General features: G+C 39.1%; 1 protein-coding gene across 1 annotated transcript; it reads left to right on the top strand.

The window, feature by feature from the left end:
* The first annotated feature begins 642 nt into the window (after positions 1–642).
* On the top strand, positions 643–27,197 carry prim2 (DNA primase subunit 2). Its single transcript, XM_034609152.1, has 14 exons — positions 643–863; positions 2,303–2,452; positions 2,561–2,673; positions 3,562–3,656; positions 3,755–3,875; positions 4,392–4,487; positions 5,989–6,126; positions 9,543–9,610; positions 11,236–11,308; positions 11,578–11,763; positions 21,048–21,174; positions 21,394–21,476; positions 22,557–22,625; positions 25,592–27,197. Exons 2-14 carry the CDS (start codon positions 2,308–2,310, stop codon positions 25,817–25,819), a joined length of 1,542 nt encoding a protein of 513 aa, XP_034465043.1. The 5' UTR covers positions 643–863; positions 2,303–2,307; the 3' UTR covers positions 25,820–27,197.
* The last annotated feature ends 339 nt before the right edge of the window (positions 27,198–27,536 follow it).

Below are 27,536 nucleotides of genomic sequence, written 5' to 3' on the forward strand. Positions count from 1 at the left end.
TTAGTTATTTTCAGCTACTGTCAATATATGCCCACAGTATATGCCCATACTGTTTTATGTAACTTATTTACAGACAATGGTTATGATATTTATTGGGAATCATCAATATGTATTGAGCTAATACAACATCACACACAGAGCAACCAAAATTATGGTTTCAATGGTTTTCCAAAGTTTCCATTTACTCTGATGATTAATAGAGCCTATAAATAGAAGTACTCGGGTAACAGAACTAGAGTACACTTAGTTAGTTTCCACTACTTCTTATGTTTGACAGCTCCCCATTTACTATTTAAGTATTTACAGTCATTAGTTATGAAATCATCAATCTCTATTACACTCATGATTTACAGAACAACCCTATTTAATAGTGTCCGTTAGCTTTGACAATTAATTTCAAAAGACTTCTCCATTAATAAATATAAGGGGAGTTATAATGTTTCAATATTTAAATCTAGGGGGGGGGGGGTGTTATTCTAAGGTTAAACCCACGTGTCCTGTAGGTCCATTTGTTGTTTTGTATAAAAGGTCCCCGCGAGTTCCTGTCGCACCCGGCTTGACACAAGAGTTTATAAACAAGACACAGTGTTTATACCACGACTTGATTTGAATGTGAACTTCTCCAGACACACGCCTGCTTCACATCTTTCATACAAAAGCGAGAAGACCCAATTGGATTTTTCCACGGAGGCCACCATCTGCGGGAGATGATCGGCGGCACGCTCGAGACAACTAAACGAGCGTCCACGCGTACGTCAAGAGTTTCCTCTTCCGGGGGCTGACGAGAGACGTCACCGGTTTACCCGCGTTCGTTGAACAGCGCACTGCGTTTGGCGGGAGTGACCTCAGACAGCGACTAACCGGTAATATAACCATAATATTACACATCAACTAATGTGCTGGTTGTTTGTTTGATACGTTGCTTCGTTAGTTTCAGAGCTCGCTCGTCTTTGAGTCACTTTCCACGGCGGCTCAGTGTTAGCTAACATCCTCTGTGCAGAAGTAGCTGCTCTGCCTGTGTGTTGTTGTCGGACTTAGCTCGAACTGTTTAGTGTGGAGGACTCAACCGTGTGAACTTTCGTCTGTGTTACTAAATAGAGTCTGAAAGCTGCTGCTCTGGATCCACTGTGACTTCATAAACATCCAGCTAGTCGGATGTATTATCAACTTTATAATAGTACAGTTTAGACAAGGGTCAGCTTTCTAGTACATGCAGATAGAAATATATTCTGACAGGATTGTGTATTTATATTTTCCTCTCTCTTTTACAAATGATTGACACTGACTATTACTACTTATATAATTCATTTTGTTTTTATTGCTGTTTCTCTGCTCATGTTCTTTTTTTTAATTCAAATTTTGTCTTCCTTGTGAAGCACTTTGTATCATTGTTAAGAAAAGTGCTACTTGATTGAAGTTTATTATTATATTAATATATAATGCTATGAAAGTTCGTCTTGTGGACTGTGGTTGTTTATGTTGCTACTTGTGCACAGTTTGAAAGTGTTTTGTTTTTGTCACAGCTGTCTTTGGCATGTCACACCAGGTAACATTAAGATCAGTGGATTGCCACCCGTTAACAGTGGTAGCCGATGATTTCAGAGTATAAAAATATAACTCGAAACACAATTCTGATAGAATAAAAGTCCTCTTCTATTTTGTCGGTCCATACGTGCACTGTACTTTTTGTTTTAATTTGTGTCTTTCTGATACGAGTCTTACAGAACGCTCGGAGAGATTTAGCTTCCACTACAAGTCCTGTATGATAGTTTTCATTGTTTATATGAACCTCGAAAACCCAATAAATGAGAATTAAGAAATACAAGACAGATCATTCTTCTCCAGTACACTGTTTTATTCCCTAAATGTCAGGATCCTAGTGATGACAAGATGGACACAAATAAACTTTTATCTAGGGCTACTGTTAATGTTAAATGCTCTTTACCTAGTAATCTGCTGATTCTTTCTTCTATTTATTTGTTGGTCTTCAAATAATCAAAGAATTATGAAAATGTGCCCATCACAACATCTTCTTTTCAGCAGTTCAAAACCCAAATATGTTCAGTTTTCCTCTCATACGTGACCAAGAAAACCAGTGAAACTTATTATTTACTTACACAAGTAATCGATCATGAAAATAGTTACCACCAAGTTGCCACCTTTTTTCAGTCAATCGACTAATTGGTTATTCAAGTAATTGTTTAATTTGTACTTGTATTGAAACTAGCACTGATCTGCATCTCCCGTGTTTGGCCTATAATCTGCTACATTACAAACTAAACTTGCTTTCCTTTCCCCTCAGTCACCATGGAGATCCCTGGCAGAAGAAGGAAGTTCATCACCAGCCCTCAGGCGGAGCTCTATGATCATCCTCTGCAGTTCTACGGGCACCCTCCTCTTGAAAACATCTCCCTCTCGGAATTTGAGACATTTGCTGTGGACCGACTGAAATGTAAGACCTGTGCAAATAATGTAATTTACTATAAGCACTGTTTTCTTTGATTTTGTCAGATACATTTTTAACATGTTAAAAAATGACTTATTTTTCATGGCACTGCAGTGTTGAAGACCATTGAGAATTTGGGAGTGAGCCACTTGAAGCTGTCAGAGGACTACAAAAGGAAACTGGAAACTGAGTCTAAAAACCTGAACTTTCCTTACAGACTAGAGACTGTGAGTATTTATAGCATGATAGCAAATCTCTGCTGTGCAGCTTTTATAAACTGTTACTGTGTAGCTGAGCTCAAACCTCAAAGCTTTATCACTATCATACAGGGATTTCTCTATGTTCATTTACCAGCTCATTCAGATGGGGCATACTGGGATTTCTTATCTATATTGTTAGAGCTGTAAATGAGGGATGGCACGTGCTTTGTAAAGAGTGATCTGCATTGTTAAGTTAAACTTTTACAGCTAGAAAATGTGTGTCTTGCCAGATGTCATAATTAGAAGCATTGTAAATATTAAGTGCAGGATCTGATTTATATATTTGTAATATTAATTATATGGAGGAAACATTTTTAATCTATTACAGACGGAGAAAACACCCATATCAAAACACAAAAGCTGGGATCACTGAGAAAGTCCGAGGGCAGAAAGCTGCCTTCTTATGTCCCATTATGAAGCTGAATTACTAAAAATATTAACAGATATTATAGTAAAATTTGTTTAATGTTCATAGCTTGTAAACATTACAGAAAATACAGCCTGTGATGATATGATCCAGTCTTGTACAGAGAGGAAGTCAGAAAATGCTCTTCGCAAAGATTATATACTCTTTTAAAGGCTGTGTAGACCCCAGTCCTAGTTGTTACTGGATTCTGAGAAATCAAAGCTACACATCAAATTAAAGTGACTGTAAGAAACGCTTGAAACCTTTTTCAGAATTTAATTTCTTTTGTTTAAATTAACCCTCTCTTTGCTTGTGGGAATCTTATGTTGCATCAGTATTCACTTGAATCTTGAATCTTGAATCTCAATCTTAGAGGAAGTTGAGAGATGAACTAATGCCAAATAAAAGACTTACTATTACTATACTGATACTTCTATTAATCTATCAAGGATGACAGAAAACCCCAGATTGGACTAATTGAATATGAGAAACGAAGAAAGGATCACATCTCCCACTTCATTCTCAGGCTCGCCTATTGCCAAACGTAAGTGAAGTCGGCCATGATTATTATTATGGTGTCTGTTGTCATGGATATCAAATGCAACTAAACTAAGTATTATTATTTTCCATGTCATCTTAAAGGGAAGATCTCAGGCGCTGGTTCATACAACAAGAAGTAGATCTTTTCCGCTACCGCTTCAATGAGCTGTTTGCAAAACAAAAGCTGGAATTTCTGCACAGGAATAATCTGCAATATGACACAGTAAGTTTATTTTACCTTGATTTTATGTTTCTACCTTGATATCAAAAGTAACTGCAAGAGAGTACATTTTGAAAGACACCTTTTCTCTTTTGTTGCCTGAGGGTTAAATGTGAAACTGACACCTCACTTGTACATTTAAGTGAAACATATTGTGTATTACAGCTCCAACTGAAGTACTGAGTGTGAAGCTTCCTCCAGTCACAACATAGTGTTATCACAATGTTTCTTCACTAGATGGCGCTGTTTGATCACTGTAACAGGACCCTGAATGTTAAATGTTATCTTAAATGGTGATTTTAAAGTTTTAAAGTTAAAAAAAAATATATATATTTAAGAGATTTACATGTGATATGTAAAGAATGTAAGTCTAGTAATGGTGTTTAGTTTATCTCTAAAACAAAGCCTTCATGTGATAAATGACGTTCGGTTTCCTTGAGCCTCGACCTTCAACATATTCACAGTGACACAGTTCTGCCTTTTCAATGAAATTCATCATCCTCATCAATGTCTTTTCAGATTAGTGTCGAGGAGAAGAAGACTCTGCTGGGGAAACTCATCCACTCCAGTTATGCCGTCAGTGGGGCAACTGTTAAGGAACAGGACTTCTACAAAGTGAGTTACTCTTGTCGGACGATGTTTTCTTATCGCTTTAGTTTCCACGAGGTGAATGAAAGGTGCTGAAACAAGCCATGTGGACAATAACACCACGAACCATATGCTTTCTGATCTGGATGGTACAACTTTAATAGTCCTCATGTTAAAATCACCCTCACGATTGTAATTATCTTCAAGGAATTCTTCTATTCACTGTCAAAACTCTAGTATTTCCTGCTGTTTTTATGCCTTATATTTGATAGGACAGTGAAGGTGAGACAGAAACTTCACGATTATAACAAAGTTGAGGTTAAAGGTTGTGGTGTTAGCTACTCGGGGAAGGCTGAAGAAAATATGCATTTTGAGTTGCATCATCGGAATTGTAGCAGGAATTGTAACTGCTCCAGTGTTAATCAATCCTACGTCTGGATCACAAAAAACTGTCATAGGTGTTTGATTATTTGGATTAATGTTCCAAAGTTAATGTTCTTTGGTCCTATTCAGAGATGTTGAGATCATTTTAACCATTAATTTGATAGAATAACCCCTGTCATTACCAACAACTCAGATCACAGGCTTTCCAATTTTCCTTTATGACTTGAAGTGTAAAATAGGCTGGTCAGAATTTTCAGAAAAAAACGTTTATCCTCTCGGAAAAAAAGGGACAAAACATGTTATATAAATCCTCTTCTGGCTTTGGTCCAGTGTTAGGCTCAGAATAATTACAAGAGCTTTCTCATTAGTGTCACCCATTCTCTCTAATTCGAACCTGCCCAAGAGTACCAGTGAAGCTGGGTAGTGAACTGTGAACTCCTTCAAAATAATGTATTAATTGCACTGAAGTAAAACACAGACATTTCTGCTTAGTTCCATTTTTTTCCCTTCAACTCTTCCTCCTCCGGGGCCAATGTTTTGTCAGATAGAGTCAGAAAATTATAATATGAAATAAATGAATTTATAACTGTTGCATTTCTCCCTCAGGTTATTTAAATCAACTCACTGGAGAACTCCTGCACTCAAAAATACATCAGAATATATTGTATTACTTCTTAAGAAATGTTTTGACATAATACTGTTGAGTCACTTAATGTCTAAATGGTGGAAGAATCTATTAAATCAGTATGAATAGTGAGCGTGAAGAATAAGGGCCTGATTGACAGATCACCGTCATAACCTTTCACGGCTGAATAGATTTAAGTCTACAGTTTGTCTTTTCACAGAATGAAAAGGAAAAGGGGGAAATGTCATGGCCTGCTGCTTGACTCTGAATTTACATTAACGTGTTGCTTGACAGTCTCTTCGCCGAGGGAATGTAAATCATTACACTCTCGTTATTCAACATCACGTGAATAAGTGTAAATGCTTGGATTACATTAGAAGCAGCTAAAAATAAAAAGGGTAAAGGGTTTGGTGTTAACATCCTGACACTCATTCATGCAAAGGGAATATTAAAATGAATGTCTTTTGAAGGCCGCAACTATTTAAAACATTTTACTCCTCCACCCTTGTTGTTTTAAAGGTTCCATTTCAAGATGCCCTGGATCTAGTGCGAATGAGGAAAGTGTACCTGAAAGCCGGCTACGCGTACATCCCTCATCAGGACATCGTCGCCATTGTTCTCAATGATTTCCGCACCAGGATTTCCAAAGCCCTCGCAGTAAGTGTTAACAGCTCCTCACTTTTTCACAAAGCGTCTTATGTAACATTGCAGGAGGCACACAGATGAATGAGAATGTAGACTGGAGAGCAAACGTGACAGTTCATGGTTTAAACCTACAGCAAACATTTACCTTCATGTATATATGTAAAATAGGGCTGTACGGCCTTACTTTTGTTTGTCACTTTGCTGTTTATGGTGTAGAACCCCCCCCCCCCCCCCCCAAAAAAAGATCCTTTGGTCTCGACTTTGCTTGCTAGCATCCTCTATTTTCATAGCAGTACAAATTAACTAACTTTATTGATTGGTGAGCGCCCCCAGCTGGATCATGAGGTAAACTACTGTTTGTGATGCTCTTCTTGACTTCAAAATTTGAATAAATATGACAACCCAAATAAATGTAACAATAGGGACATTTTGATTGGATCACACCAGCCACAACACCTGTGAACGTGTTGATTTTTCGACCAATGAGTACTCTGTATTTATTACAACATTATTACTCAGTACTCATGGGGAGAATTACATCCAGCTTCAAACTATGCCTTCATTTGTAAAGGTTTCTTGTCACGGAACTTCAAACTATCTTACACACACGCACACACTCTCAAGTGTGAGTCAGTACCAGCCAAGCTGTCATGGCTGGTAAATATAATGCTATTCAATACAACCCTGACCTTTTTAAAAATAAATAAAACAACAGGATCATAGATTTTAATCAACCCCATTCTGACACACTACAACAGCCCCACTTTACATATTATTTAAGAGAAGTTAAAGTGGTTAAAATGTTCCTGTTCATCGATGTTATGTAAATACATTTTGTGTGTATATATATATATATATATATATATATATATATATATATATATATATATATATATATATATATAGTAAGCCTGGTCGCATCAGGCATAACATTATCAAATTGTGATTGTGGTTGTTCCCTTCTGTGCCCTGAGGAAAACTGGAGAAATGCAGGGTTCAGATGAGGAGAATAAGTGTGCGCATATGACATAAAATGTCTGGAGGGAAGACCAGGGACAGCTAGTGTGAAAGTGCTTATTGTTCCTGGGGGCATGATGTTTTTTTTAACGGGCTGGGGAAGTTGGTGGGTGAAATTGTGGAATAGGCACACTTGTGCATCGCATGTAATGCCCTGGGGGATCTGAGACATGTTGTTTTGGAAACCAGAGGCATTCTTCATAAAATATGTGAGGAGACAAGCAAGGTTCAGTTCCTTTGTGGTGAGGTCCTGAGTGGGGAGAGGGCACAAGCATGACCAGCAACCAAACGAAGTAGCATGGTACGGTTTGTGAACAGACTTTTATGTTTTAAGATGATGCAAGAAATGTGCTATACAGGTTGTATACAACCACAGGAAGGAAACAATGAAGACATGTTGGACTCTGTATAAAGACGAAAGACAGGTCCTGCCAATACACGTATTCGAACAATCACAAGTCAGCTGTCAATCATGACGTTTCACAATGTTTTATATAATCAAATAACTAGTTACAACCACACTTACTTAGAAACATGCTTGAACAAACATCATTGGGCTCAGAACTATACCTGAAATGACAGAAAACATCTTTGAGAAAAGGGTATTTAGTGTGTACTTTGCCTTTGTTGTTTGGTCAGTGTCCTATTCACCAGCATGGAGGAGGCAGGGTTTCTAATCTAGACTGCAGGGGTTTGGCTTCACTTTTGGGGAGCTGTGATTTTGTCCATCTCTATATACACAGTCTATTGTTGGAAGCAGGCACCAATAAGTGTGAGATTATCATGGTAATAGTGATAAAAGAGAAGAGCTACATTTTGAGGGACATTGTTTTGCCAGGACAAGCACATTGGTCAAGAATTATACTAAACAAGTGTATTTACACTCCGGTACATGGAACTGGGGAGGCAGAGCTGTACTATACACATTTGTTTGACTTACATCTTTATATGCAGTTTGTGTATCACTGCCCACAAAAATATATGGCAGTATTTAACCTGCTGCATATTGCTTTCATAGAAGTGTAAGTATACTTCATATAGTGTTGGTGTCGTGACAGTGTTTCTTAATGACACCAAACACAGTGTGTGCCTGTTTCCAAAGCAGATGTGTGCATCTACCTTGGAGCTGGCGGTTTGTCGCTCTGTGCATAGAAAATTCTTTGGCAGTTTGAACAAAGGTTGTGTCTTTGTTCTGCGGTAGTGTGCTGTTCTCCATCCCTTGTATTTTACTGAGTAGTCACTTTCAATCCGTGCGTTTGGAGGTAATGCCTGTGTTCATGACAAAGAGGAATCTGCCTGGCCACTGATCTAAAATGCCTATTGGCAAACTGAAGAACTCATCAGAAAGAAAAACACCGCTGGGCAAGTTAGGTGGAAAATCCCCATGGGTTTCTACTCTGGTAAAACTGCACCGGCTGCGAAATACACACCAGTCTCCAAATAGTGAATTAAATTGTCCGCTGCTCTTGGTGTAGTATAAAGCGTCATTGTGTCTGTGCTTAAGTCGGAATAATGGGCAAAACGTCCTTGATTTGCTTTAACTGGAACACATGTGCTCCACTACAGGATGACAGGCAGAGAGGATTAGAAAAGAAAAAACTAATAAAAAGAATAACTTGGCCCAGTTCAGACATACTTCTATTTCCTGGTAATTATCCGGACCACTAACTGTTGGAACGAAACAATGCTCCAAAACAATTTTTCTTGCAACTCTGCCATTACGACTGTTTGTGTAACTATAATGGGTATTCTCCTCCACTGGGTACAGCGATTGGACAACACAAAAATGTGTCATTAAAAAGGCATGAAAGTGAAGGCTGTTTCTCTATATGGCTCCAGCTATTGGTTTGATGTTAATTTTAACAGACAGAATATAGTTTATTGAGATGTTTCTTTGTGTATGTGGATGGGGGACTTTGAAATGGAGACTGTAGTCGATTGGGATCATGTTATATATATATATATATATATATATATATATATATTTTTTTTTTTTAATTTATAAAGCAATTATCCTAAGTAAAAGGTTTTTATTGGCGTGGGAGGTGCGTCCATCTGTTAACTTGCTTTTGAGTTTTAAAATTGCACTCTGAAAAACTTCCCATCAAGCCGATTGAAAACCAAATGTCAGGAGTTTATTTACTGATCAATAATTGTAATAATTGTCAATTTGGATAATGTGGTTCCAAAGAAAACCTCTGAGTTTTAGTACCTGATTGTGATTCCTTGAGTTTCATTCAACAGTCTTAAGCCATGCTCTTGTATGTTAATTATCTTTGTTTGAATTACCTCATTTTTCTTACACTTGACCTGCAATGGTAGGCTTATAGGTTATATAAGTATATTATAATAGGTTATATTCCTTTGACCGACACTGTTTACCATCACTCACGCGATGCCTGTCTCTGCAGCTGACAGCCCGCTCGCTACCAGCAGTGCATTCTGATGAACGGCTTCAACCTCTCCTTAACCATCTCAGGTAAGCAGCAGGATTAATCCCTTTGTTCCGGTTTTCTTTTCTTTTTTTTGCCCGAATGCTTTTGAGAAAGAGATTTAGCAGAATTGATCTCTGGCGTGGAGGAGGGCTGGGGGCGTGGTTTGTGGCTGGTCTGAATCCACTCAATCTGCCACTGTAGACAAGTCCAGATGTTAAGGGAGTTGCTCAGTATTGGAAGTACTTAGGACCGTGCAACATGTGTCATGTCTCATACAATTTGTCGTTAGCTGTATTGTATCTCCGCTTGGTTGTTGAGCACCTGTTTATTCAAAGTTATCAAAATTGAATGTGTCCAAATGCCACCAAATTTGACAATGGACTTCATTATCCTTTGTCAATTCTGTGGCTAAACTGTAAAATATCAAGCCTCAGTTACATTTCTTGGACATACTGGTTATACATAATTTTATCAAATATATATATATATATATATATATATCAGTATTGGAATTTTTAAATCCCTAATATTGGTATTGACCCTCCAAAAACTCATCTCAGTCGGGCTCTAGACGAATCAGATCTCAGTATGAAACCTGCTCGGCGTCATGCTGGGAGCAGACTGTGATCAGTGCCTGTGATGTGGTCACACTGCAGGAGGTTTTACACAAGGCAGGGATGATGCAGTAAAAGGTGTCACTTTTCTTGATGTGTTGGAGGGTGACGTTTTGCCAAAACACGCAACACAAGCCTGTCTCTTCGTCGTAGCTCTGCTCTAAACCTGCGTTCAGTTTTATATGATTTCAAATTGTATCAAACAACAAGAATGGCACTCAGTGTAGAGGCTGAGCAATCCTTTGACCGAATCCAATCCTAAATTTAATGGGTTCTTTCTGGGCTCATCCATCCAAGTTTCATGGAAATCCATTCAATAGTTCTTCAAACAAAACTGGTGACAACATCCTTGGCAGAGATAAGAAGAACAAAGTGTACATAAAGTTAAATGTTTTACCAAACCACTGAGCCGTGTGAGCCGTGTGTAATACTGAGGCCTCACCTCTGGTAGATACCTTAATGTCAAATCCTTAAACGTGATCACAATTCAAAGATAATGTGATTCAGCCACAGCACACGTTTGCATTGAACATCAGCAGACTTCAATAGACGTCAGCCTCAATAGCAGAGAAGAATGACTCAGAGCACAGTGGGTGTTTATCTTACATTAGATAAAAGCAAGAACATGAATATAGGGGTGGAAGAAGTCATATTGCCTGATTGTTGATGAGGATTAGTGGGGGAGGTTGTTGAGATTAGTGGGCAGGCCTATAATCTCTGGTGGGGGGGACACGATGTAATGTGAGGCACGGCCACATGGGACTCCACAGACGTCCTAAGACATTGACTTAAAAATCTACTGATAGCAGATTAGCTGTTTTTAAGTTTGTTTAGCAGGAGGTTACAAGGCTTGTATTCACTTTTTCTTAATAAATTGCATTAATGCCATTATTTTAGTTGTGTCCTGTTTTTAAAGTTGGGTCGATTTCCTATCAAAAAGACTCAACCAGTTTTCATTGCAGCCCTGCTTACTTTAGTTTTTTTTTATACTTTACTCAGTATTTGGTATTTATTTGTCAAAGACCTGATATAGATCTTATTTCTTCTCATTCCAGTCATGCCTATGTGGGACAGGATTACAGCATCCAGAAGAATGTCGGCAAAATCTCCTTGGAACAAATTGATTCAGTGAGTTGCACTGACCATTTATTCTTGAAATGTCAAGTTCAGGGTTCCATTGTGCCTGGGAATGTGTGGTGGGAAGCAGGAGAAATGAGGTTTGTATAGTAACTGTCATAGCCACAGCGAGGAATGAACAGAGAGTGTATTTAGTGCCACGTTAGTTTGAATCCATCTGTTCACATTATGTTTAACATGTTGTCTACAGATTTCAATTAGATATTTACAGGTACTGATGAATTATTGTTGTTCATTATTTGCGTGTTGTCTTCCTGTAGCTTTCAGTGAAGTCTTTCCCGCTGTGTAAGAGGCAGCTCCACCAGGCTCTGAGAGAGAACCACCATCTACGTCATGGAGGCCGTATGCAGTACGGCCTCTTCCTCAAGGGCATCGGCCTCTCTCTGGAGCAGGCGCTGCAGTTCTGGAGGTCGGAGTTCATCAGAGGCAAAGTGGATGCCGACAAGGTAATGTGGAAAATATCTACTTGTTTTCAGACACTTCACATATGAAGAACACAGCAGTGTTCGGTTCAGATGCGTTCACAAAATCATGAAAATGTCTTGAACACAGTGTTACATTACATTTACATTACATTTCATTTAGCTGACGCTTTTATCCAAAGCGACTTACAATAAGTGCATTCAACCATGAGGGTACAAACCCAGAACAACAAGAATCAAGAAAGTACAATTTCTTCAAAAAAAGCAAAACTACAAAGTGCTATAAGTAAGTGCCATTTAAGTGCTACTAAATTGTTAGTTTAAAATTTTATTCAAGGTATAGTCGGAAGAGGTGTGTTTTTAGTTTGTGGCGGAAGATGTGTAAACTTTCTGCTGTCCGGATGTCCATGGGGAGCTCATTCCACCATTTAGGAGCCAGGACAGCAAACAGTCGTGATTTTGATGAGTGTTTAGCTCGCAGTGAGTGTTGACGGCTGTGTAGAGCATGCAGGAGGCAGAACATGACATGTGCATTCTGCTGCGGATATCACATGTTGTGGTCCACAGCACATCAACACCAGCATCTGCCCGTATTGCCTAAATCTCTTATACCTGTTTTACAACAAATTTAGCAGGTAAATGCTGTGTTTTCATAAACACGGGCAAGCCTGCTAAAAAATGCATCATGTTCAACGTCACTCACCTCGCTGTCATGCAAAATTAGCACGTTTACCGGGAGTGAATGCAGATTTATCCCGTTGCAGACAAAAGCCAGATGTTAGTGGGTGTTTGTGGGTGTTTTTGGAGTGGAGAAACAGGCTATAGTCTTTCCAAGTAGTCATCTTTGTTGGCAGCTTCTATGTGTGTTGAACCTCTTTTTCATCCAGAGATGTTTTTATTCTTTGTTGGGTTTTTTTCAGTTTTGCATCCATATTCCAACCGTATTCTGACATGGTTTCACTGGGTCAGATCATGTCTGGCAGGAAAAGTTCTGAAAAATATCCGCAGCAACTGACTTGGACATTTGTATTCTCACATCCTGCCCCTCCAGAAAATGTAATAAAAATGTTCAGCGCATGTCAAAAAAAGCAGCTTCATTCCCATAGCATTAGAATGCAGGTAGGCGTTATCATTAATGTAAACATGCCGTGTCTCCTGAGTGCTGTTCCACACTTCAAGCAGTGCTGTTGTTCTAATGGAGATGAAATTACCTCATCATAGCTGTATTGATAAAAAGAAGGTTTCATTAGTGGCACACTGTATTGTAGTGAAGTTAATGAAGACAGTTTTTGTGTGTCTCAATAGAAGAGTTCCACAGTAAAGACATTTAAATTGTTCTTAATGGTGAGAACCACTTCTCGTAATGTGAATAGTGACAGGGAGACGCCACCTATTTGAACAGAACATTCCTACTGTTTGTTCTTGTTGTAATGCTTTCATATTAATGTATTACAGACGAGCCAGAGCGACATTAACATTTAATAGTTCTAACATGAAACTGTTGTTTGCATTTCACATTTGCAGCTACAGCATTAGGCTCCAGTTCATCACACAGGTCCTTATTTTCCAGTATGTTGCAGATATGTTGTTACGCAGTGTGTCTGCCTTAGCTCGGCTTCAGCACATTGTTTAAAGTCTGCTCTTACACATGTTCATGCAGTCCCTCGCTGACTGTCGAGAAAATAACTTGCTTGTTAAATAGATAATTGCTCGCTCTGCATTGATTTACAGATACGACTCTATACACCGGAGAGCATTAGAACATCCCTGCACGCCTCACCTCGGCTGGCCTGTTTTAGAAACGAGACGTGACTGAGTCAGACCTCCCTGTGGTTTTTCTGTAGTTATTTTCTGTAATCCTCCAAACCCCCACACAGCCATTTGAGAATTAGTTTCTGAGCTATTATGCATGAAACATGAAAATTAAATTTCAGTTCTAGAGAGTTGACTTTATTCTGCCGCGTAGTATATCGTAGTAAAAACTACTGCTGGAATTGATGGCTTTTTAATCATGGTTGAGTCAATGCCTGCAGCATGACCATGACTTTGTTCTCCAAGTTTCTTTCTCAATGCAAACCAAAGAATATAATAATGTTATCCTGAATTATTCAAAGCTAAACTTCAAAAATGAATATGGTCAGATATTTGTAGCTTCATTATCATTTCTGTGACTCATAAAATGAATTATCAAAACAATTATGAACCTTTTTAAATTCTAGTACCAGCATAATTTGTTTCATGAGACCGTTGTGCCCCATGGGAGTGTTTGCTGCTCAGCCCCGGCTGGGTACTCAACCGCAGAGCTGCAAATATTGATGAATTGACTCGCTGATCAACAGCAAATGAATCATCACATATTTTGATATTTGAGCTTTGAGTCACTTAAACAAGAGTTCCAAACACTTGAGGGTATCGGGTTCCTCAGGGTGATAATTTTGGCCTTTGCCTTTTAAAAAAAAGTGTTATAGCAAATCTCAGCTATTTTAGTTTGTAGTCTGAACAAAGAGAATTGATGACACAGTGGGCTCGAGGAAATTGAGCTGTTCATTGTTCTCTTGTGTTGATAGACCAAGTGATTCAGCGAGGAAATGATTGGTAATACAAATAATCGTTTGTTGCAAACCCACTTGACAGTTTGAAATAAAAAGCAGCACCATCTGTTTGCATTGTGACACAGTATAAGACACTTGTCTCAACAGTCATGTGAGCTTTTGATCTGTTTCTCTAATAATGTCTATCTTGTAAATGATATAAGTAAAAGAAATGCTGTCCATGTGTGTCTCACCCTCTGACCTCCTCTGATTAAACAACCTTCCATAGCTTAATCTCACCCACAAGTAAGTTTCATTTTTGAGTGCTCATGAATAGATGCAGTATTAACAGCATTCAAGGTGCCAAGAGTTCTTTAATTGCTCCGAGTTGAATAGAAACAGAGTAGAGCAGTCTGGCACAGCAGTGTGTGTGTGCGTGTGTGTGGATGGGCCTTGATCCCTGCTGTGTTCTTTGTAACAATGACTTGTATTAATATAGTAGATCATATGGTTGGTATTCCACCTGCAGATAGTCTGCACCCTTCCCAGTCTGAATCCAGACAAAGTGTCCAGACTTGTATGTATTACATTTACTCATTTGGCTCAAACTCTTATCCAAAGCGACGGCACCAACACTTCAGTTCTTAGAAGAATCTGGAAGTAAGGACTCAGTGCTAAGTCTCTTCAATAAGACAAGGTAAAGAAATGCAGTAAAGAAATCACAAGAAGTGCTCGTTAGACTAGTTAGGGTGTTCGAGGTGTTAGGAGGGGAACCACAGACGGGAACAGTCTGGAATGAGAGTTGCCGAGAGGGAGCACAAACCCTGAGTTCAAGTAGGTTAGTGCAGACCTGGAAGTCGCTCTGCATGCAAGCATTATAGTGACTTGAATTGGATTTTGGCGGCCGTGGGTCGTCAGCAGAGGTCGATGAGCAGCGGAGTGACGTGCCCTTTTAGGCTGATCGAAGACCAGACGCTGCATTCTGGACCATCTGTAAGCATTTCACTCTGCATGTTGTGGGAATATAGACTTTGTTTCTCGACTGCAGTTTTTTCAGTAGTAATATGGACATATAATAATAAATCTGCCCAGACTTCACAGACACACATACAGACTTTCATGTTTTCAGCTGTTTGAAATTGAGACATCTCTTCTTTGAGCGCAAATGAACAGTATCATAGAAATAGAGATGAAAGTGCACTAATGTTTTACTGGTAAGCAGCAGAAGTGACCTAAATTTATACAGTGCTAACATTAATTGAATGAGCATAAATCTGATGTGCTGTTTAGGTCTATGTGGGAAATTTACATAGAAAAGTAAAAAAAAACTAAACTGTCGATCAAATTTCAACAATAATTTTTCTTAAGTTATGCTGGTTAATATTAATACTTTTTCTTTTTAAAACTGTAAAAATCTGTATCCTGCTGGTTAATTGTTGCTAAGAAGAAATCATCTGAGACAAAAAGTAAATGGTGTAGCTTGCAGCAAAATATGCTAGAAGTAGGGGAGGTTATATTTTAGTTCCACTCTTCCTAAAGCTGTAATTCAGTCAGTGTTTTTATTTATTATCTCTGCCGAGGAAGTTATATTTTCACCCAACTACATATTGTTTTTTTCATTGTCAGCAGTATGCTTACGGCCACACCAGCCTGAAAACACCCAATCTCAATACTCAAAAACTAAACGGATGAAAAATGGTGCAAGACTTGGGCCAAGAAAGGAACCATATTTTCCAGGAATTTTTTCACTTTCTTTAACATTGCAAGATGGGTCTATTGGGCCTTTGCAGGTTTATACACTCTATTGACTAGAGTTCTAGTTTATTTATTTATATATATGAAAAAGTATTTTCATTCAAGCCATTAAAATGTCCCATCTCTTGTGTCGTTAGAATAACATAATGGTCAACCGGTGATTTGATGCCTGTTAAAAGATGACTTTAGAGAAATAAGGTAGGTTATAAGGTTGTGTCCTGCCGCCTTCACTCCCTCCTGTCCCACTATGTGACATCGGCCCTCAGGAAGAACCTCATGGCAGCTACAGTGCACTGCCTCCTCGCTGCCCCATTTCTGAGATGGCACGGGTCCCACATACAGGCTCCCAGAGAAGGTGTGATGGGGCTCTGCACACAGCCCCAGCTCTTGTTCCACGGCAGAGGCAGCAGAATTGGTGCTGACCAGTTCGCGGCTCTCCCAGTGATGTATGTGTTGTGTCAGGGACTGCACTTTGTGGCAGGCTGCACAAAGCCAGCTCATTAGTATGCGCCTGGCACAGAGAAAAAGATGGGAGGCAGCGATGCTGAAAGGGAGGCCTGGAGGAAGAGGCAGTGTAATATTAGACTAGAGGGAGAGAGAAAATTTATGAAATCATCTTGATCTATCCATTTTTCTTCCCACGGAAGTTAGCCCATCCATTTGGAGGAGTGTCTATTTGTACCACGTTTTGGTCGTGTTGTTTTGCCTCAGGGTCGGGCTGCTCTGAACTGCTTGCTTTATACAGATGTTAACTTCAGGTTAATTCATTTCCACTAACTGACACCGTTTTTCACATTATAGGTTTGCTTTCCTTTGGGGTCTTTAGCAGCCGTAGAGGAGATTCATTAGATGACACTTTAGATTAACAGATCTTTAAGTTTGGTTACAAATGTACACTGTTATTTTAGCACTGTCGCCTCACAGCAAAAAAGTTCATGGTTCAAATCCTGGTTTGGGTTTTTCTGTGAGTTTGCATTTTCTCCCCGTGTTTGCGTGAGTTTCCTCCGAGTACTCCAGCTTCCTCCCACAGTCCAAAGACTTGCAGATTGAAGTCAGGTTGATTGGAGACTCTAAATTGATTGTAGATGTGAATGTCAGAGTGAATCGTTGTTTGTCTCTGTGTGTTGGGCCTGTGATACACTGGCGACCTGTCCACGGTGTCAGCTGGGACCCTCTGGACTCCTTGACCCTCATCGGATAAGCGGTAAAGATAATGATGGATGGATCCTTTTGTTCTTTCTTCATTTCAGAAAGTCCCTAAAGTTCTAGACAATGATCTAAGAGATAGAATAGCCATTAGCCTAAAATGAACTGAGTAACGGTTAATAAATCATTATCTGATACAACTAAATTATATAACTAAAAAGTATAAAGGCGTGTTCTTAGATTTACTGAGCATGTTAACAAGTTGTCCTAGTGCCATTTACCTCTATTGAGAAACTAGGACCATGCAGATATAATGTGATTATTGGTTTGTCACAGATATATCAGTGTAATTATTCTCCATTGTTGTTTTTGAGACTTTAAGAATATACTTGTTTTTGGTGATTAATTAAAAAAGCACCCCTTTGCAGCATCGAACTTGTAAACCTAATGAGCACTTGCAGTATGTTTTATTCCTTCACCTTGTATTGTTTTTAGGCTGTGAAAAGGCCTGTAGTGCAGATTAAAAAGTATTTTAGTGGCGTTACATATAAGAGGGATTGGAGCTACAGGCACACCAGTCACTATGGACTGAGCCTAAGAAGCGAAGCCAAGTTGACACACATGCTCACACACACGCACGTACGTAATCCCTTTGATTGTGTCCTATTTCTCTCTGTGTCTCCACTGCCGCAGGTTTTTGTGAATGTGTCCTAGAGTGTGGGGGGATGTTGCAGCTGATGTAGCCCCGTGAGCAGAGTTGTGCACCAGAGGAGCTGCAGCTCTGCTCCTTTTAATGCTTCTTCTGTGCCTGTGTTGAGAATCTTTTACTCCCGATTTTCTCAATTCACTCGGTTTAAAGGTCAACTGTATTGGGGAACATCTAGGATTATCTGCAGTGTCGGAACACTTTGCACTGAAAATATATTAAATTGAATGTTGCATTCAGTAAAAACGGGACCCGGTGAGACAAAATATGAACTGTAATCCACAAAATATCAGTGTTAAGATAATTCAATATTATTTTGAGAGGAAATCAAATGTCAAAAACAGTTAAAGTTCATCTTATGGTAGATTATTTGAAGAGTTTAACAGATATGAATTTTTGGGGGCTGATACTTATATTGGGGATACAGTTACTTCAGCCAATATATATTAAACAATTTGGTAACCCTCTTGACGAATAAATGTAAGAAGCTTTCATTTGTACTCTGAGAGCGATGAAGCACCTGAGTAGCTTGATCCAGTTCTATCTTATACTTAAATACTTGCATCTTAATGTAATAGATGTTATTGTAATTAGTTTGTCGGCCTTGTGCTGGTACCTCAGGACTTTGGGATTGTTCAGACGGAAAGTACAATGATTTTGAACAAATTTGTGTTCATGTCAATTAAAAAAACAGAGCAGAAGTAAATGCAATACGCTTCAATATTTCTGAATTATTTATGCCATAAAGTCAAAGTTTTCATATCAGGGCATATTGGAAATCTATAACACAGATACTCATGTCTTTTAAAGGCTCATGTCAACCAATTTATTTATTTATTTTTATTTGATCGGCCAACTGATAAATCTCCTGGGCTGTAATGTTGAAGGTGGACCTTTCGACGTATGTGTGGTAGTATGTCTGTTTTGTTATCTGTTAATTTATATAAACTTTAACGGTAATCACCATTTTTGGCAAAGGTCTCAGACTTCCACCGTCTAAAAGAAATGAAAGTTAGGCTTTTTTTATCACTTTTCAGACCACGTGGGATATTTTTATGTCCCAATTACAATTTTTCACACACATACATATTAAACACACTTCGTTGTCAGTGGAGTTCCAAGATTCGTTTTAATAGACTAGGGGGGGTCTTAAATCAGAGAGCGGCCTCTTAAAAATCCTTAGAAGCTCTACATAATTAATATTTGATTTATTGTACTTAAAGAAGATTTTATGGGTTTTTAAAGTGCCTCTGCAGCTTGTCACATTAGCAAGTTCAGGGGTTTTATTGCAACATTAATGTGTTATGATGGGTGCAGTCACGGTGATTGTGTTCTGCCACCGTCGACGCACACTGTGTGGATTTTACTGTTTGATTTTTAGAGGCAGGGTCCCTGTAATTCATTTTTAATGGTTGCGCAGAGGTACAATACATATAAAAGCAGTTCACTGAGGAGGTTTTTGTAGAATGACCTCCATCAAAATGTATGAAGGTTTTTTTGGTTTGGATTGAAGTGGAATGAATATGGTGTGAAGCTTTGCAGACGTCTGGTCTGGCACTTAAAAGTTTATCGATACACTTCGCTCGTGTCCTTGACTTTGATGTTTTGCTTGTTGGGAGATTATAGAAAGATTTTCCAGATATTAAAGCAGGGACGCGCATAGTTACTTTGAATCCAAACCCGGCCGCTGTGTGTTCATAGATAAATTGGATAAAAGTAGAACGGTGCAACAACACATTAGATGGCTGTAATGCACCTTGACGTTGGTTGCCATCCACCAATAAACCAGACAAAGAAGAAGAAGGTCGAGATTTTTCTGACTGAAAGCAGTTTGTTAATACTTTAGTTTGTAAGTCAAATCTTACAGCTGCATATATATGTATATACTCCATATTTGTTTATTCTGCTTTTGAAAGAAACAAAACATACATGTCTTATGCAAGCTTGTTGCTGCAATTTATCTATAATTTCCAAAATTTATTTTTTTACATGTTGACCACTGTAAAAGTACAGTGATCATTTACTTAAGTGGCCTCTGTGACTGACATATTATCATGTATATAACACATTATTAGATTCTAAATACAGATGCATCAGTGAGAAAGCAACATCTTTCTGTTGGAGCTAGTTTCTGCTGATATAAGCCCTTTCTAGATATTAACTCTGGAGAATGTCCGCACAATTTGGTCCGGACTTTCTCCAGAGTTTGCCTTTCACACATGCAGAAGATTTTCACAGAACACAGAAATCTCCAGAGCGTTAGGTGTGAGGTGTGGCGCTGCATGCAGGAGGCAGGACCGTTTTGTTTTACAGCACACGTGTCGATGTGCTGCTCGAATCCTATTTGTATTCTATTTGTATTCTTTTGGGATTTTTCAGTTTGAAATCCGTTGCGTGTTAGAAACATCAACATGCCCCATCGCTTATTGGGGGATGGCAGGACAAACTGCGCAGAATGTCTGCAGCAACTGACTCAGACATTTGTGTTCTCGCATACAGCCCCTCCTGATCATTTCAGAATATCATCTGGAGTTCAGTGCGTGCAGTTTCTCTCCAATGGGTCACAGAATAAATCTGTGGGCTCGTGTAATAGGAAAGAAGAAAGTTATTTTTTTGGGCAATTTTCTAGTCTTTGCTTTTATTTTGAAATTATCAAGTAATTTGCCCTCTTTGGTCTCAGAGCAGAATAAAATGAGAAATGTCTCGTTAGTGGAACTGCAAAGTAACCTTACCTGTTAAATACATTTTCCTCTGAGAAATAGTGGAGTACATGTACTGTACTTGAGTAAATGTACTTTTCCATTCATACAGTAGTAGGAGCTGGTTATCAGTTTTCTATTACACTGGTATATTGGATTTTAATTCTCTTATAAAAAACCTCCTCTTCACAGAGTATGTGTGCGCTGTGCAGGGTGAGGGCCAAAAGTACTGAGAGGGAAAGATGGCTGTATTAGGGTTCACATATTTCAACCACCTCGAGTGTGGCGACACCTCTACAGCAGGTTCTCTCTAATAGCTCTATATTTCACTGAGGAAAACACCCTGTCAAAACTGACATGATGTATAACAATGTCTCTTTTCACCCCAACCTTGTCCCTGTTACATTCTCATCCTCGCTAATACCTTCTCGTCCTCTCTCCCCTCTCTTCTCTCGCTCTCTCTATCTGTAGTTTGACAAAGCATATGCCTACGGCATCCGCCACATGTTTGGCAAAGAAGGCAAGCGAACAGACTACACCCCCTACAGTTGCATGAAGGTGATTTTGTCAAACCTACCCAGCCAAGGCGACCATCATGGTGAGTTGCCGGAAGAAGCCGTTACCCATATGATAAGCCCCTCAGCTCTCATTATCAGGCCTTTTTATTTAAACAACTCAGACACTGTGGATGTTCTCATTCTCAAAATCTCAATTTGTTTTAACACATGCAGTTTAATCCCATCAGTGAAACAAGAGTTATGGTATCTTAATTCTTAAATTGTATTTCTGATGATTTCAATTCACTTTCTGTTCGTAGGATGTCCGTTTCGTCACAGTGACCCAGAGCTGCTCAAGCAGAAGCTTCAGTTCTACAAAGTGTCTCCCAGTGGAATTAATCAGGTGGGTGTCATCCTGGCTACAGACACGTCTCAAATGACCAGGCCGTCCTTTAGGCGCCATTATTGCCTCCACATTCCTCCCTTTCACCTCATAAAGTATTTTATCTCTACTTTAGGTTAATCAATTCTGTTTCACGTTCATTTATATATGAATCCATTCAAAGGATGACCTGCAACATTTACCCATAACAGTGGTTTAATTCTTAATGACCTGGCATGTAAAAACAGTCAAGGCAGTAATATGACGAAGTAGCTTGAGGATGCTCTATATATTGTTTCTCTAATCCCTCAGAACAATTCTAGAGTACAGCTCAGGAATTGTATGCGAGTTATAAGTATCACATAAATATGATATTTGCTCTTTTAAAAACTCACAGCACAGCAAATGTTTTCCCTTTATTAGCGTTCTCACTGATCTAACAGCAGCCACGGTGGTTTGAGCGTGCCGGCGGCAGTATCATGCTGCAGGCAGCCTTCAGGAATATAGGGAATAATGATGTCAGATTTTTCCAACCAGTCTCTCTCATAGCTCGAGCTGAAGACCTTGGATTTATTTTCCAGCAGCTAAGTCACCCCAAAAATACAGTGGTTTTACTACAAGAACGTGAGGGTTTTTTGCGTGACCCAGTCAAAACCTGCCGCACACACCCTCCCTTCAACTTTACTGAGCCTCAGAGAAACTGTAAGGGGGAAAAAAACAGGAAATCCTGAAATTGATATGTACCAGAAGACTTGAAGATGTAATCGTTTCCAACCGTTCTGCTACAAAGAGTTGACTCAGGGCCTGAATATTTGAATTACGCAAAATAAGCCTGTGATCTGCCCTCGTTACATTTGCAAAGATTTCTTGAGGGATGCGTTCGCTGCTGTCTTTATGATTTAAGAGGGATGTTTGTGTAGGTAGTTGACTGAAAGCCAATTAAAACAATTTTGATTACAAGACTGCAGAAATCCCCAAATGTTGGCGATATGCTGAGTGCCAGTATCTAAAGTGTAACAGTTTAACGTGAGAATACAGTCAACTTTTTCTAACCTGCTGTTTTTGAACTTGTCTTTCTCTATCCTCTACCTTGTGCTGCAGATCCTGGAGCTGGTTAAAGGAATGCATTATCAGCTGGCGTGCCAGAAGTACTTCGAGCTGACGCACAATGTAAGTGCAAATTTAATTTGGAGTGGGAAGTTACCATGGCTACCTGTTTCGGGGGCAATGGTTTGGTCCTTAAATCTCACGCATGAAGGCTCAGGAGAGAGACCCAGACCTGCCATCACATCCGTCATTAGCTGCCTGTCACAACCACTTAATTGCTATTGGTTTATTAAAGCGTTCACATCTCTTATGTCCCCTGTGGATGCTTGTTTCATTTATCTGTTTAAGTTTGGATGCTTGAGTCATTGTCCCTTTCAGTCACACTCAAAGTCCTGGTTCTAGTGGAGATCTATAATGGAAAAAAAGGAAATTCAAATGTGACTACAAATGCCTTAATGTAAGTCTGGCAAATAAGGATCATTAGTTAAACGCACCCTCTTTCTTTTATCACTCCCCATCACTACATTTACACAGAGTGATATATTAGGACTAGGGTGAAGCGGCTATTTTTAAATGTCAAATGTAAAAAGTCAGTCAATCAGGGTTAAATTGTGTGGAGGAAAAATAATTTTACCTTCAATACAACATGACTAATTGCACTTGTTGCACTTTACATGTTGGATCAGTTTGTAAAAAGTCCAAGTTAAAACTTTTCAAGAGTTTAATTTAATCCTGCCAGTTTCAGTATGATCACCCAAATATCATCAAAAAAAATCAACCATTAAACTTTGCCTTGAACATTTTCCTCTCAAAGAAGATCAGTAATTACACAAACTGCCTTTAGTGTTTTCATATCATGAGTTCACTGTCCTGACTGTAGGTGGCTAAAAGCAGTATCCTTGAGTAAGTCTATTTTTTGAATAATGCATATTTTTTTTTATTAAAAAAACATTCTCAATGCAGTTTAGTTTTATATTTGAGAAACAGCATCCACTGAGGCCACAAGTAACAAATTCAGTGTTAAATGAAACAGGTATTAACAGTAGCAACACATAGAGAAGAGTCATAACCATAGATTGTAAATGATGTTGGTGGACACATCTCCTCTTCCTCCCACTGTTAAATTTGTTGTAATTTGGAGCCAGAGTCTTTGCAGTAGCCATCTTGGTGCGGAGCCATGATGGCGTGGTCCCGCTAGGCTAAAACACGAGCTCAACCAATCACAAGTTAGCTCATGATGTCTCACCCTGATTTTATAGCATCAAATAACTATTAAAACAAACGTTCTGGAAAAATGTACACTTGGTCAAACATCAGGGTGATAAGAACTACCTAAAATGACAGAGACCATCTTTGAGTAATATGTATTTAATGTGTACTTTGGACCTTTTAGCTTTGTCCATATCCAATCCACTAACATGGATGTAGCAGGATTTGTTACCTATCCTGCAGCCAGCCACCAGGTGGCGATCAAGATGTCACACAGCATATATAATATATTAACCTTCACCACACAAGCTCCTGCTCGTACCAGACCACATTAAGCTGAAGCGGCAAAACCCCTGAGTTCACCGCCTTGAGTAACAATGTGTTTTATTTATTATCAGTTTTAACTTTTTATTTGTAACATGATTAATGTTCTATTTCTTCTTTCATAAATAACATAGTCTCACTATAAATCCTCCTGTGTGTAAAAACAGAGGAGACATTAAAAGCCAACTGTCTTTTCTCTTTGAACACACAGTCGTAATCGTGGGCTGCTCCTCGGCTCGCTGGCAGGTTATTGACTAATGAAAAATGCAGGTGTCATGTTTGTTTATAGTCATTTCATTTACATTCATTCAGTCCATGCAAACAGTTGATGGAAAAAACAAAAACAAAACAAAGACGTGTTCGGCAGTCATGTGTGAAATGAATTATTCTGCTTCACAGGACAATTTGTACACGTTGAATTCACAGTCTTATGAGCAAAGTTCCGACGAGTGCTTAATCCTTGAAGGTTTGGGAACGTGAGAAATAAAATCAAGGCCTGGAAAGTTATTGGAAATCAACATTAATGAATATTTTCAGCAAAAACAACATGAAGTTCAAGACATTTTTCTTTGTACTTAACATTGGCAAACTGGTTTTGTGCACTTGGGTCTCAGCTCTTCCACTAAATAGCTAAAAAGGTCTGTCTCTAACTCCAGTTACACAATATGCTGCTTTGGTGTGATTGTGTTTTAGAAGAAATCACAAAGTACAACTGAATAGTGTTCACACATTTAAATCTCTTTTATGATAAAGCCTGATATTTCTCTTTAAAAACATTTTCAGAGTAATAACAGTAATTAACCTTTTTCTCAAACTATGTCATGTTGGATCCTTCAAATCCGAGGGAATTGGTCCGAAAAGTCCTTGAATTTGATGTTGAAGACAAAGTGGGAAGTTACTGGCCGATAAAACTGATGATTTAATAGAATTATGTAGAGAATCAGTGCTGATCAATAATACTTGCAGCCCCCTGCAGGTGCATTAGAACAGCTCAAGTGCTTTGTGCAGAGCATTTATACTAATATAGATGTTATGTTGTATTAATTTAAATGATTGATAGTTATAGTTACTGTCGTAGCTCAACAGGTAGAAACAGCAACGTGAAACTTCTCCTTACTGAACTTTATTTAGCAGCTGGAAGCCACTGATAGCTAATGTGTACAAACGTCATAGTAATTTTAAACATTTATTCCTACACTATGAAATAATCCATCACCATTAAACAATTGTTTAAAGACTAAATGTCACAGAAAGAGCTGGAACTTCATCTGTTAATTGAGGCCTAGGTTTTTACTCATCGTGAGTGATTTTGACATTTTATTCCCTGGAAGGGCTTTTCATCTTTTCACTGTGCTCCGATGGAAAAGTTAGGACGTGACTTATGTGTCTGTGAAACTTCTCCTTGTTAATAGTTAATAAGGGAATTGCATGTAAATGAGCAAACTATTCCGCTCATGAGATTCTTTGTGCTCATGGTATAAAAAGTAACACACATGAGATTGAATCAGTCGGCGAGTCACTAACCTGCCATTTCCGTTGTTCTTCTTTTTAAACAGATCGAGGAAGCCAGTTTTTCGCTCAACCACCCCAACCAGTACTTCATAGAGAGCCAGAAAGTTTTAGGAGGAGGCAAAGACATAAAGCGAGAGGTGGGGACGTCGCAGAGGTCGCAGGAGAACTCTGCCAACAAAGGACCCACTGCGGCACCAGAGCCGGCGGCGAACACCCCCCAGGATTTGGCCGAGATGACAGAGGATCTGGACTCTTTCTTTCAAGACGCCTGATCTTTGAATTTCCTTTTTTTTAATACATGTTTGTCTTTGTTTGTCAAGGGAGTGGAATCTGTATTTGACATGTGAAATATTAAAGTTGCCTTTCAGTTATCTTTGAATGATTTAAATTCATTTTAAAACACAGCATGGTTTGAGTTAACCTCCGATCTCAGTGTCGCGCAAAAGTTGACTTTTCTATCCGATAAACTTCCTTGTTAATGTTTGCTGTGACGCATCATTCACTTTGCAGTTGAACCCATGCGTTAAAAAGTCTCTGTTTGTGTCCCTGTTTTCACTCTGGTCTCAGTGCACTGTGTTTTGGCAGGGACGTGGATTTTGTGGGTGATGACTAGAACATTTCCCAGCTGTCTCAGAAACAATGTCATTGTATTTGCTGGCAGGAGCACGAATGAATGGTGGCAGGAGGATGGATGAAAATAAACAATTTCCACAGTTGTATTATGCCGCCTTGGAATATTGCCTCATGGCGCACAATGCAATTTATTCAAAGCATACATAGTCGGGGGATATTTCCTTTCTCTTATCTCCACTTTCTGTCTGCGCAATAATTTGTGAAAAGTGGCGGCCGTCTGAAAGTGGAGAACCTTGTGCACTGCTGCGGATTCGGTTACACACACGCTGCTCGTCTAATCGCTTTCTTTAGGAGCTACAGTTTCAAACTCCTGCCTCCACTCCTACTTTACATTTCACAAGATCACTAACTTTAGATCCAATTAGAGCCACTGAAGAATTAGCTCTGAATTATATAAATGCAAATGTGTTCTCCAGGAGGCCATAAGGGAAAAAATTGAATAATGGTATAAAAACCTCTATTTGTAATTGAATCATTGTTCCTTTTTAGATCCAATTTGATGTCCCATATGGTGTCAGATGTTTCATTTCGCCGCAGCCTTTATGACACTTTGGGACCGCACTTCATCACCGTCTAATGGCTCTAACGTCACGAGCGCAAACACACGGCCCGCTCCAGAGCTGCACATAGCCGGAATTAAATTAGGTCTTAAAATCCAGGCATGGTGCTTGACATAGAGAGGATTTATTCAGCATAATAAGGCGAGTGGATAACTGTGCCGCCGAGCTGCTGTCAGTAAGAGACCCTTGATGTTTAATACTTGGTGGAGCATGACTACGTTTGACAAAGCTGGCACTTTCTTAAGACTGTGGGCAGGCGGTTGACTAGGACGGTGTTTATCTCCTGCGAATGGATTTGCAATCATTAGTCATGAACTTGCTTGCTTTTGTAATGCGCTGCGTTCCCTCCATGTACTCATTACATGGGCAAGAGGTGTTCTGGGGATGGTGCATTATCTGAAATAATTAAATCCCGGACCTAACTGCAACATGTGTGGGTTTCTTTCCCCCCTGACGTGTGCAGTGTGTGTGTGTGTGTGTGTGTGTGTGTGTGTGTGTGAATGTGTTGCAATCTGGAGCTCGTAAATGCTGCAAACATAACATCCTCCGTCTGATTTGCATTGAAGCCATTAACACGCAATAACACTTCAAAAATATACAGAATGAGCGAGGACTTACAAACCTTCACGTCCGAATAATGGAACGTTAAAGTTACGCGTGCGTGAATTGAAAAGGTCATTTGTGAGAATTAAAAACTCCACATTGTTCTCATTTAACGTTTCTGTTCAGAGCATGATGTTTCTCATTGTGTACGTTCACCCAGGGGAGTAGTTTGACTTGTTTAATATTCCTCACC

The sequence above is a fragment of the Hippoglossus hippoglossus genome, chromosome 15 (assembly GCF_009819705.1).
Source record: "Hippoglossus hippoglossus isolate fHipHip1 chromosome 15, fHipHip1.pri, whole genome shotgun sequence".
NCBI lineage: Eukaryota > Metazoa > Chordata > Actinopteri > Pleuronectiformes > Pleuronectidae > Hippoglossus > Hippoglossus hippoglossus.